General features: G+C 36.5%; 1 protein-coding gene across 3 annotated transcripts in view; it reads right to left on the minus strand.

Moving 5' to 3' along the window:
* Positions 1–12,701, minus strand: part of AEBP2 (AE binding protein 2) — a 45,152-nt gene that overhangs the window by 16,374 nt on the left and 16,077 nt on the right. For all 3 annotated transcript variants that reach the window (XM_061444614.1, XM_061444612.1, XM_061444613.1), the window contains exons 2-4: positions 11,709–11,916; positions 8,436–8,543; positions 211–397 (exon numbers count right to left, since the gene is read on the minus strand). In XM_061444614.1, the coding sequence (XP_061300598.1) occupies positions 211–397; positions 8,436–8,543; positions 11,709–11,916 (503 nt within the window). The remainder of the gene's footprint in view (positions 1–210; positions 398–8,435; positions 8,544–11,708; positions 11,917–12,701) is intronic.

Below are 12,701 nucleotides of genomic sequence, written 5' to 3' on the forward strand. Positions count from 1 at the left end.
TCACAGAAAACTGAGCATACAGATGCTTTACCCGAAAAACTGACACAAACAGAATCTGGGATTGTTTTCCTCCCATCACAAGGAATGCCCACACTATAATGCTAAATATTGCCAACCCTACCAGACCCACATCTGTAAACAACCACACTGAAGAAGAACTTCCTATCTAAGCCATAACTTTCAACAACTTCTGCTTCTGGAAATACTTACGTAATGACCGTCGTCTCTTGTTCTTTAACTTTCTTCTTTTATTTATTCCAGCTTTAGATGGAGATTCCTCTTTGGCCTTTGGCTGGCTGGCAACTTTTGAAGAGTTCTGCTGGCTGAAGTGTGTGGGCACATGACGGGCAAGTCCTCCCTGAGATGCAAAGCTGGCATTGCACCCACCAACTACACACTAATGAGAAAAACGAAACAGAACAACTGCATCAATATGGCACTCATTCACAGGAGTTTGACAGATCTTTCAGTTTGACCTTTCTGGCTCAACCTCCAACACCAAAAGGAATACAAATTCTTAATGACCATGCAATTCTTCAAAAGAAAACCAGAAACAGAATCTGAAATAAACTTCTATCTGAACTTTGTAACTTTCCATAATTATTCCATAGCATATTTTCTAGGCTATATTATAATTTGTAATATTGTATAGCATAAAAGCAAATCTCAAGCAATACACTTATGTTGACAAACTCTTCCCACAGAAAATAAATGCTTTTGAAGAACTTTCCCATTCAGAGTTAAACATCCCCTTGTCTTCCAGACTTTCTGTATTTCTCAACGGCTCTTCAATCTTCTGTATTTGATAATGGTAACATTTCCCTAGCATCCTCATTTCTTGTGACAAGGCAAAAGTAAACAAAACACAGCCTTACCCACATTAAATTTTAAATAGCTTAATGCCTTTTGTAAGTACTATACAAAGACAGTAAAAAGCTATTTTACGGTTCTGAGACTTTAACTTCAATAACTTGAAAGTTGTATTAACAATTATTTTTTGGGATGCTACTGTTACTCCAGGATACTTAAGAAAGTCTTTATTTAAAGAAAATGGCCTCTCCTTCCCAAACAGAAAAGTAAGGAAAGATTTAACAATAATTAAGCAGAAGCACAGAAATTGCAAGGTGCATGTGACTAAGCTAGTACTGGCCATAATAATTATTGTTATTTTTCTAAATATTTGGTTTATATTTACAATTATTTCATTTACAAAATAGGTATTTAAATTATACTGCTGGGGAGGGAGGCACAAACTTTTTCTCTTGTATATTTGAGCTTACATGGGTAATAGAAAAACTATTTTAAGATATGCATTCCATGACTGGCTGCAATGAACTGTGTATCCACATGACTGATTTTCCTTCTCATCCAGAGAATAGTAGCAGGGCAAATGAGTTGACTGGCCAGTAGCAGAAAACCCATCACCACACTAAAACACTGTGAAGTCCTCCTTCTTCCACATCTGTTCTGCTTCTCCCCTTGGTCCTCTCTTTCTCAAGCTGTCATCTGTACCTCTCTCCTCTACCACTTCTCTTTACAGCAAACTGTATGAGGCAGCTCCAAAAGGAGCTCAGGAATAAGTAATGCTGCAACTATGTACATAATGCTAAGTCTTCTCTTAAGACTAAAGATGAGTTTGCAAGCCTGTACAGTAATCTGCCCCAAGCCTGCATATTTGACTGAAAGACAAGTAAGCAACAGTAGAACGCCATCCAGCATGTTTTGTCCCTAAAATCCAACTCTGATGTTTCCCAACTGTGGCTGCAGAACTGAAAAGTCTATTTCTGCCTCAGACCTAGTAAATGGTTTTCCAGGATCATTATAAAACAATAAAGTGCTTATGAAGAGAAAAACCTGTGTTATTTCTGAGGACTTAATACTTGCTAAGGGACTACAAATACGTACATATCATCTCAAGACAGTAAAAGACAAAAAAAAAGGTGTTTTTTTTTCACATTTCTTACTAGCCTTTTTTTTTTGAAGGAAAAAAGAAAACAAACAAACAAAGAAAAACCCAACCTTATAAGAGTTTAGGGAAAGTTTTCTAAGTACTGAACTAATTACAAAAGCTTTAGGATCCTTCACACTGCATTTGTTCGTCCCCATCTCTCCAACTAGTAAGTATCTCAAGAATTGTGAAGACTTTTTATCAAAAACCTACCCTACATCTTTTTACCTCACCCTATGATTTCCTATGTTTAAATAAGAGCAATATTGCATGCTTATACCATAGTAACTTAAAATGTAAGAAATCCCAGCACACCTATAAAACTCAAAATACTCAAGACCCTGATCTCAATTACACTCAAATATTTATTACTTCAAATTAATACTGAAGATTAAAATTTACACTTATAGAACCATAAAATATTTTGGGTCAGAAGGGACCTTTAAAATCATACAGTTCCAACCCCTCCACTATAAGCAGGGACATCTACTAGACTATGTTGTTCAAAGCCACATCTAACCTGACCCTGAACCCAACCCATTTAGTTCTGTTAAAGATAAATCAATAGATATAGGTAAGATACATGCATGTATTAGTTCAAACAATTTTTTATTCTCCAATTTTTAAGTCCTTGAAATAGCTGTCTTGCCCTCAAAAGCAGTTTCATGAAACAAAGCAACTAAGTCTAAACTTAGGTTTAACTTTCATTAAGGTGCTTCTGACTTCTGCTTTTATCTCTTTCAGATCCTACAAACACTGACAGAAAAAACAAAGACCAAAAAAAAAAAAAACAAACAAACAAAAAACCCACACCCATACCCCGAAGTTCAATCACACTGAGAAATTGAAATTCCAGCCTTGCCAATGCCTGCTAGAGGTCAAAATTAGCCTAAGTCTTGGTACAGTTATGCATTATCATATTCCAAGTTTATTAAAGTATAATATCAAAAGGCAATACCTTCTGGAAATAACACATGAATTTTGTGTCAGGCACATTTCTAGAGCTTTTTAAAACACAAGTTCATAAGACTCAATTGCATTTCTTGTAAGATGGGGAACTTTGGGAATCAAACTGCAGTTTGTCAAAACAATGTCATAATTTGACTTTTGTCTAGTCATCTACAAAGAAAAATATCACGGATATTCTATACAAATTATCTACAGAAGCTACTACTTACTTTTCTTGCTTTACCCAAGTTTTACTTTCAAAATTCCCAAACCAGCATCCTTAAATCTTCAATATACTCAACTTGCAACTAGAAATTATCTTCTTCAGGAAAGCCTATTTATACTCTGCAGCCACAATATGAAATACTTGCAGAAATTATTACATTCAGATATCGTGTAGTTTGACTACCTGATCATGTCATCAAAAAATGAACAGCTGATATATCAAAGATGACACATAATGCCTTTGCAGGAGACAGGAAATAGTAAGAGAGGAGAAAAAAATCTTACCTGTTTTTTTCCTTTTTTTCTCTAAAATAATATATCCAGCAATCCGTTACTAATGGGTAAAGTCTCTTCTCTCCAAACATAAAGGAGCAGTTCAGGCTGTCACTTCAGGATCTCTGGACGGTAAGTCACACCAAATCAGCTTCCCACCAGATAATTATACAGATCTAGAGGGCTTCTAATAAATCAAACTCAACTATTATGTACAACTTTAAACCAATCTTTTCATTTTTCCCCCAAAACCTATACCTATAAATTTTGCATTCAGTTTTAATATGATAGATTGGGTCCGGATTGGTGGATATGTTACTTCAAGAGAAAATAAGTCAACATATAAAAGGTTTAATTTCTCCAGTGTACCCATACCCACCATTATTAATGGGCAGTAATGACCAGTGACTTTAACAAATAGTATATTAAAAAATCTAGTAGTACAGGGTTTTTTTTCTGAATTCAGAATAACCAAATCTCCTTTTTAGAATATTCAGTGTGCAATTTTTTCCAGTAAATGTAACAGTAGTATTTTAGACATCTGGATAAACTTTCTTACTGTCTCAACATCTAAGAGCTTAGGCAGAATGCCTTTACATTTTTTATCTGCATCTGCAATACTCTAATGGTTAGAAGATATTCTGCCAAGAGAGTGACAGATATGAATTCCAAATGAGGACTGAAGCTGCTCGGCTGTGTTTTCTGCATTTCAGCAAGTATAACTCTACTGAGAGCCATATCAAATACAGTCACCCCTTAAAGATTTCTGAAGTTACAGGTGGTAGAATGAGCATCAAATTTCATTTTTATTATTAATTTCTCCCTCATTCTCCCCTTTTAAACGAAGGATGAAAGCCTCCAATGAACACTGTACCGTTATTCTTTGTCACTGAAAGCATTTACCCTACATGAGCAAATCCTGTATGACTGATCTTAAACATTAAGAGCATACCCACTGGAATCAGTACGCGAAAGCAGCTGTTACAATATGCACATGCAGTCATATTTACAGAAGACTGCTATATGCAATTATTTTGCATAAAGTCTCCATTGTTTTGTGCTCACTTTACCATACATACATAGAAACAGAGAAGGTTTGAGTTGCAAGGCACCATCTAGTTCCAACCTCCCTGCCATGGGTAGGGGCACCATACACTAAACCATGTCTCCCAAAGCCCCATCTAACCAGGCACTGAACACTGCCAGGGCTGGGACATCCACAACTTCTCTGAACAACCTGTTCCAGTGTCTCACCACCCTCACAGTAAAGAATTTCTTCCTTATATCTAATCTAGATCTCCCCTCTGTCAGTTTAAAGCAATTACCCCCTGTCCACTATATGCCCTTGTGAAAAGTCACTCTCCAGCTTTCTCGTAGGCCTCTTGGATACTGGAAGACTGTTGTAAGGTCTCCCCTTCATTGTACCTAACATCTTGTATTTGATCATCTAGACTACATTTTAAGACTTTGATATGTCTTCAAGCAATTTTCAATGCCTTGTACAGCAACAAGGCATGGTCAGTAGTACATCAATTTTTTTTCAGTACCAGAAACCATGCTGCAAAATGCAGGCTGTCACATCACATTAGCTATTCAAATTTATTTATTATCTGTAACAGTCAAGTTTAGGACAAGCAAGGCAGAATTTCTTCATTCACTTTTTCTTAGCTTGCCAAAGACAGTTACTAACTCAGCAGATTATTCCTCTAGATAAACCTGCCTACATATTCTGAAAGCCTGAAAGTCTTTAAGTTGCTGAACCCTCAACAGGACCACCACTACATGTTGGTGATAATCCACAACATTCCACCAGCTTCTAAAAAGCTTCAAAAATTATGTAATAAGTGTACTAAAAAAGAATTATGTTCAGGTTTTTCTCTCTCAGCTCTGGATGCAGAATCATACACAAGCATTAAACATACTAAATGTCTTCAGAGAAACAATTATATGCTCTGAAAATACCTATATTAAATGAATGTCTACTATGTCCAAAAACCCCAGCAAAATATCCATTTATGTTGTTCTACATGAACCCAAGGCCACCAGCATTAAACACTTAGAAAAAAAAAAGGTGAGAATAAACAGAAAAGTAATACGACTAACGGGGACTAAGGTTCTAAATTCTGCCCAAAAATCTAGGGTTTGGGGGTTTTTCCCCCCTTAGTTCAGCAGATGACTCAGATATAAAATATCTCCTCCTTATGAACAGGACATACGCTACCTAGAAATTGTCCCATATAAAAATGAAGTTAGAATAACAAAGGTATTCATAAGGAAATTTAGCTTTTCTGAGACTGAGGTATTGCAAGATTAATTCTGAGGGGGATACACAAACAGGAAATAAAGGAAAAAACTTATGAAAATATGAAACATTTGCATTTTTAATTTAGAAGTGGGTTTATTTCTGTGACAAATGAATTACAGTCACACAGTTTATATGTATGCATGGAAAGGACATGTAAACCTACAACTAATTTTTAATATGAAAGCACAGCAGCTTATTTACAGCTGGATAAAGCTTTTAGTCAAAGAACACCACACCATGTGTATCACAAAAATAGATAATTAAATCCAACATGGGCAACTACATAAAACAAGTTCACCTGCAAGCAAAAGAATGACAGGAGAGAGCAGGAACATATCCTTCAACTATTCTAAGTTCTCTAAAATGACAGATTCCTTTATTTCATGCTAGAACTCAAGTATATTCTCATGAGACAACAGAAATTTCATTTGCAATTTAGGTTTTGGGAGATTTGTTGGAGTAATCATCAGGAACATGAGGTCCTTACTACAAATCTGACTTGAAAAAAAACTGTTTTTTCCTAAAAAAAGAGCAATTAAGATTTATAAGAACAGCTAAATGCACCAAACAGAAACATTTGCTCTGTTTCTGAATGCCTGCTGTGAAACAATTAGTAATGGCTGTTCTTAGACCAACCAAGGTTAATATCCAACACTTTAAAAGTTTTTGTATCAGACAGTAGACTTCAAAAGCTTGCAAAAGAAAAGAAGCAAGGAGGAAAGGAGTCTAGTTAATTAATAGGCTGTTACCACAGACACTTACTTACTTGGCTACCTCATGTGAGCCCTGAAGCCTATATTCAGTATAAATGACACGGGAACAAAAGATGTTACAAAATTCTACTCAGACCACAATTATCCTCCATTCAAAGCCCCCAGGAACAGATTGAGAAATAGAGAGATTAAAAAAAGGAGGGATTAAGACAACAGTAGGAAAAAATGCTGAAATGACACACATTGAGCCATGATGATTAACTACTGCAACCCTAGCCTGTATTTTCTTCTTTGCCTTAGTTATGACCAGAAAATACAGAAGATCAGCTGGTGAAATAACACATATTTAACACAGAACTAAGTGTTTTAAATTTTAGGGCTCTAGCTCTATCAGCCTAGCCAAAACACCGGGATGACAACTTTTACTGACTCAGCAGGTAACTGACAGACTCGGAAGCACTTGCTGTATATCTGAGCTATGCCCACCTCTTTTAAACCCAGTGTCTCTAAAATTCAGTTTCTTCGATCCAGACCAAAAGAGTACACAAATTACCCTACTGCAAGGCCCTCTTTCAAGACCAAAGCTTGCCATTATAATGTATGTAAAATATTTAATTCAAAAATTAGAAGACCTAAGGTACAAGTTTATTCTGATGACTTTTTCTTTTACTCAGGGAACAGCACTTAAGATTAGATCAGCTGCTGGAACAATCATATCTGCAAACTTCCAGGGATCCATGATCATTGTGCTTCCAAAAGCATGCCAGCCTTACTCCTTTGAACAAAAGGTATGATAACCTCAAGAGCAAGTTTCCTGCTGTTATTCATTCTCAGTCAGAAATTTTCAGACTAAACTACACAGTTCAGTATGGAAAAAAAGTCTAACCTTTATTGAAAAAAACCACCTCTTTTCACATACAATGCACTATTTTTACTCCCTATATTTGGAGTAGTTCTGTTTTCTGTAATACCTACTGTTACAAGCTATGCAGAAGCAGCAACTTCTGGAAGGCATCATTGTAACAGAAAAGTATTTTTTTGTAATAAAGCTGCCTTAAAAATGAAAAAACCCCAAACAACCCAAACCAAAAGCCAACAACCACCGAAGAAAACAAAACAAAAAAACCCAGAAGATAGTACCTGAGAGGAAAGAAGAGAGAGTGAAGTGAAGAAAGTGACTAAAACTTAGTGAGGCTGGGGAACTGGGCAGAGGAAGGCATAAAATGCTACCTAAACTTACAAAAAAAAAAAAAAAAAAAAAAAGAAAAAAAAAACCCTAATTCATTTTCACATCCTACATGGAACGAGAACTTCAGTCTGAAGTAGTGTGGGTGGGACTTACCATCAAGTGATCCAGGACTGACAGCTATGAACTGCCCCAACTGTATCCATAAGAGGATGAAGCAACTCATTAATAACGGATTGGTGGATATGGGAATGATAAACACTACTATACCTAGAATTGCAGGTACAGATTAGGGGAAAAAAGAAAGAGAAAGTTAGCAAATACTATGCAGGAAATATAGTCAGCTCAATGGTCCCGCATTCCTGACTTCCTTATTATTCTCTGAGCGGTTAACCATAATCACTGACTGTGTTTCATCTGAGTTTTGTTAACAGAACCGACTCTTACTCCAGCACAGAACGTGCACCATTAGGCATGATCCAAAGTTTAATGTGAAAGTGTAAAGCATGAGGCAAAATGTCTTGCTGTTAACAGTGTAAGCAGCTCAACTGGAAAATGCACAAAAAATTCAACATCAACATTACTTACTTTCACATTCCCCTACCATTTATAGATTAAAAGAAAAAGGGATATAGAAACAATAACAGTATCTTCATCTGTTTTCATAACAGAACAGCATCTTTGGGCACTATTATTGCAAAAGCGAAGACTCACCTCACTGGATACTTTTTAAGAAATCCTCCTGTAATGGCATTTTTCAATTATTATATTTTATGAGGAAAAATAAATACGATTCCTTGTAAAATAAGGGATGATATATCTTACAGCAAACCTTACCTTGAAAGGTTTGTCCCCGCTGTGTGTCAACATATGCCTCTGCAACCAACTTTGACTTGTTGAAGGTGTATTATATACTTTGCAACCTTTCCACAAGCAAACAAACACCTGATAGAGTAAAAATGTGGTAAGTTTACACAAGTCAAAGGAAACAGTGAAGAAAAAAAAAAAAAAAATCCATCAGATTAGGAAAGAAGCCTGTTTTTCACAATACAACGTACTTCAACAAATTTTGAACAATAACCATTTATTTTGCAACACACTTCCCATATCATATAATCTCACATCTCACCAAAGAAAAAATAATTACAACCACAAATAGTCAAAAAGCAGGTCACTGGAATAAAGTATCAAAAAACAGATGCTCCTGCAGATAAGCACAATTAAAAGCCACTGCAACGCCCATAAAGAGTTTGTGTTTGCACTCAGTATCTGTATCAGATACTGAGACTCAGTGTTTGCACTCAGTATCTGTATCAGATATCTGTATCAGATACTGAGACAGAACATTTTTAAATTATGAATTTACATTTTCTGGGTAGCAGATAAATAAAATCATTTACTGCCATAAGCAAATAACAATTTTATTCTTCGAGCATGAAAAAGTAAAAGCTCTTCATTAGAATACAGTTATTTAGATACCTGAGTTACATTATAGAATACTGGATACTTCTAACTAGGGCCTTATATTCAATTCCTGATAAAGAAAGTTACAATTTCTAATAGGATTTAAAATCTATGAGTGTTCTGAGATTCTAGTGTACAGATCAGTCACATGTACAATAGTGCATTAAGGGAAGTAAGAACTTTTTCATGCTGCTTTTCTCTCTCCTCTCATTGTGTCTACCTATAACTGAGAGAACAAAAAAGCTCCATGAACTTCCTTTTCATTAGAATGTCCTCAACAGGTCTGTGTGTGAAGGGAGGTATAACCCTAACCTGTAGGAGCAAAAGACAGGCCCCTGGAATAGCACTGTCCACAATACACATTTTCAGACCTGCAGGGAACTAACTGGATTCAAGTTTCTTGTTCTCTTCTGTAGATTAAAAAAAATAAATCTATCTTCAAAAGGCTGTATTTTCAAAACAAAAGAGCACCCACAGAAGTGCTACATACTTGCTCTATAATAGATAGATAACCCGGCTCTCTAAAGCAAAGCTGAAAAACCATACATATCTGTATGACTGATACATAAGACCAACCCCTCAAGCAGTTTCGAGATCCCCCCCCGGAAGTCACAGAATGGGAATTTCCAAGATTCCTAGCTCTGCAACAGCTCTGTAACTGTCCCCGTATTTCCACCAGCAACTGCAGCCTGCAGGGTACACAGCAAAGGACGTTACGATGAAGCACTTGGTTTTACAACAGCCCACCAGAAGTCCAGCCCCCAGTTTTTGGGAACCCTTGACAAAGGGCTGAACCCAAAATATTTCAGGAAAAAAAAAATCTTGGAAGTAGAACTATTTTGTCAAAAAATTTCCCGGACTCTTCAAGGATTTCTCTGGCTTGGTTCAGAGCCATACTTCAGATTAGCTTGAAAATATACATTTTACTACTGAAGGACGCTTATCACATTGCTTTTAAGTTCTCAATAAGCACTACTGCCCACACTTTTTTTCAAATGTACCTAAGCACTTTTTTTCATTGTAGCTAAGTAATAACTGAAATCCAGTCAAAACTACAAGAATGTAATTTCTAACACCACTTAAACACCTCACCAGCAGGTGGCAGGCAAATCCTTGAAACAAACCAGCCAGGATCAGTCCCCTTCCATAGCGCCAAGTTCAAGAGCTTTTAAAAAAATAAACCAACTCCAACGGGGTATAAAAAGTGAACTGACTGCAAGAGTTATCAGTCGCTTGGTGCTTCCAACAACTTCATCCCTCAGGAGGACAAATACAGTCTAACATTTTCTAAATAAAAGTAACCACAAATCACATCACATGGTAAAAACCAAACAAACGAAAACTAAAACCAAAACAAGCCACCCTGAAATCTTTTCAGCCCCTTTTTAAGAAACGAAATGGGGTCACAGATAGGCTAATAAAGACTCCAGAAATGCAGCTATGTGGGAGCCCACAGGATGCCAATACACCTCATCTATTTCATTGTTTCAACCAAGATTCATGTAACACTTTTATGGACAGATCCTGTGCAACCGAACTACAGAAATCATCTCATGGGTGGCTAAAGAAAAAACCAGCTCATTGGACAGATGATTCTGCTTAGACTGAAAAAAAGTCACCAAATATGAGAAGTTCAATCATGCAAAAACCACTAGCTAAATACAACCAGAGTCACGGCTGTCTCAGTGACACAATTACATAACAAAATATTTAAATTAATGCAAATTAGCGTTTTATTTAAGTCTCTTACTCAAGCTAAACTGTAATGGCCTAATATTTTACTTCTGGAGAAGTGACAGGACAAAAAGTCAAAAGATAATGACTCTTCTAGGTTAAGGATTCATATTAGCTCGTCAAGAAATTAAAGAGCTGCAACATATAGCAATGAAAGCAGGCAGACTGCTTGTCTTTGATGTAAAGGTAGTTTATATGACATATTCCAGACATCAAAGGCAATATGTGAGGTGCAGGTAGTTAAGTACAGAGCTGAAATTACTCTACTGGAAGATGGTCTGAAACATTAAAATTGTGAGACCAACGGAAATTGCATCATTTGACCAGTGACTAGACTGAAACATACATCATGATATATGCACCTCAATTTAAAATAATAAATAAAAATACGAGATGCAGTTATATTGAAGGTATACTTGCCATCAGTACTATAGAGCTGTTTTGGTGAGACTTTGTCAATTAGTCTTCATCTTTGCTATTATACATTCTGTATACGTTTTACCTCTAATGAGACTTCATTCATAAAAATCAAGATATAACTTCACCTGAGTTCACATGCAGTAACACCTACACTAAAAGTTTTAAGAAACTGAATTCCAAGTACAAGCACTTAAAAGACATTCCAATAGCTTCAGAATGCCAAGAAGTTAGCGCATCAAAAACCCGACAGCTTTAAATCACTTACTAAGAACTCACTAAATTCTTAGACATTCAATTAAAAGTACATAATACCAAATCTAGTGAACTACGCAGAAGACAACAGCTAAATGCTTAATGCCAGACTGCTGAAGACCCAACTTTTGTTGCCACTAGCTACAGAACTGACACTTTAAAATATACAACTTGCTAGTGTCATTAAAGAGCAAAACACTGGCAACTAAGAAAGAGGAAGAAAAAAAAAGTAACACCAACCCCTCCTCGCTGACCATCCACGTGTATGGAGCGAATGTGATCTGCCAAATCTGGGCTGGAGCTGAAGCAAGCATGACAGTGGTCCCAACAACAGTTATAAGCAATGCTTTTTGCAGAGGAGGCAGGAACTCCTTGTCCATTCATCATGACTGGAGTTGAACGCCCACTGGAAATTGTGCTGTCTACATCCATAATAGTGCTGCTTATGCTGCAAGACAAACAAACACACCAAAGTTCATCTTTGTTGAATGTTAACAGAACAAATAAAAATTGTAACTCTTTGGGGTATGGTTTCAGATATATTTATACAGGTTGAAAAGAAAATCTGACATAAACTTACTATTTATTGTGGTTCATTACTTTAACTAGAACAAACAAAGTCAGGACATAGCAACTTGACAGTAGAACTTCTCCTGGACCCTGGCAATAAAAGGGAGGGATGGAAAATTCTTCAATTCACTGACTTGTCAGAAAATTAACTCTCGTGTGATTAACAAGGCCATTTTTGAGCTACATTAAGCAGCCATTCATTGTTTTTATTTCCCGGGGTGAGGGATGGAATGGTGACGGAGTGCTGAGGAGGGTGGAAGGCATGCTGGGTCAGACCAGACATGTATCTAGCCCAGCATACACCACTAACAATAAAATCCTTAAAAAGAATAGAGCACTGAAGTTCTACAGAAGGTTTAAGGTATTCCCACACTTGCCCCAGCATGGTGTCCATCACATTCATGGTCTAAACTCGTGCTTCTTGTTCCGTTCTAGAAAAAAAATTTCTAGAGTAGCCAGAAGCAGCAGCGGGAATATGTGGCCACCAGGGGTCATTCTCATCAACTGTTCTGATCCATACCTTGGCAGATACAGAGCCAAATGTAAATCGATCAGAAAGAAACTGCAGAGAGTATACTCTTTCCATATATGAGCCAAGAATAGGGAAACAGATTGATATACTTAGTGAATAAACATTAAGTAACTACTGATACATCTTTCTTT

The sequence above is a fragment of the Pezoporus flaviventris genome, unplaced genomic scaffold, assembly GCF_033815535.1.
Source record: "Pezoporus flaviventris isolate CSIRO_AGI_PZ_B2104156 unplaced genomic scaffold, CSIRO_AGI_Pfla_v1 ptg000002l, whole genome shotgun sequence".
Taxonomy (NCBI): Eukaryota; Metazoa; Chordata; class Aves; order Psittaciformes; family Psittacidae; genus Pezoporus; species Pezoporus flaviventris.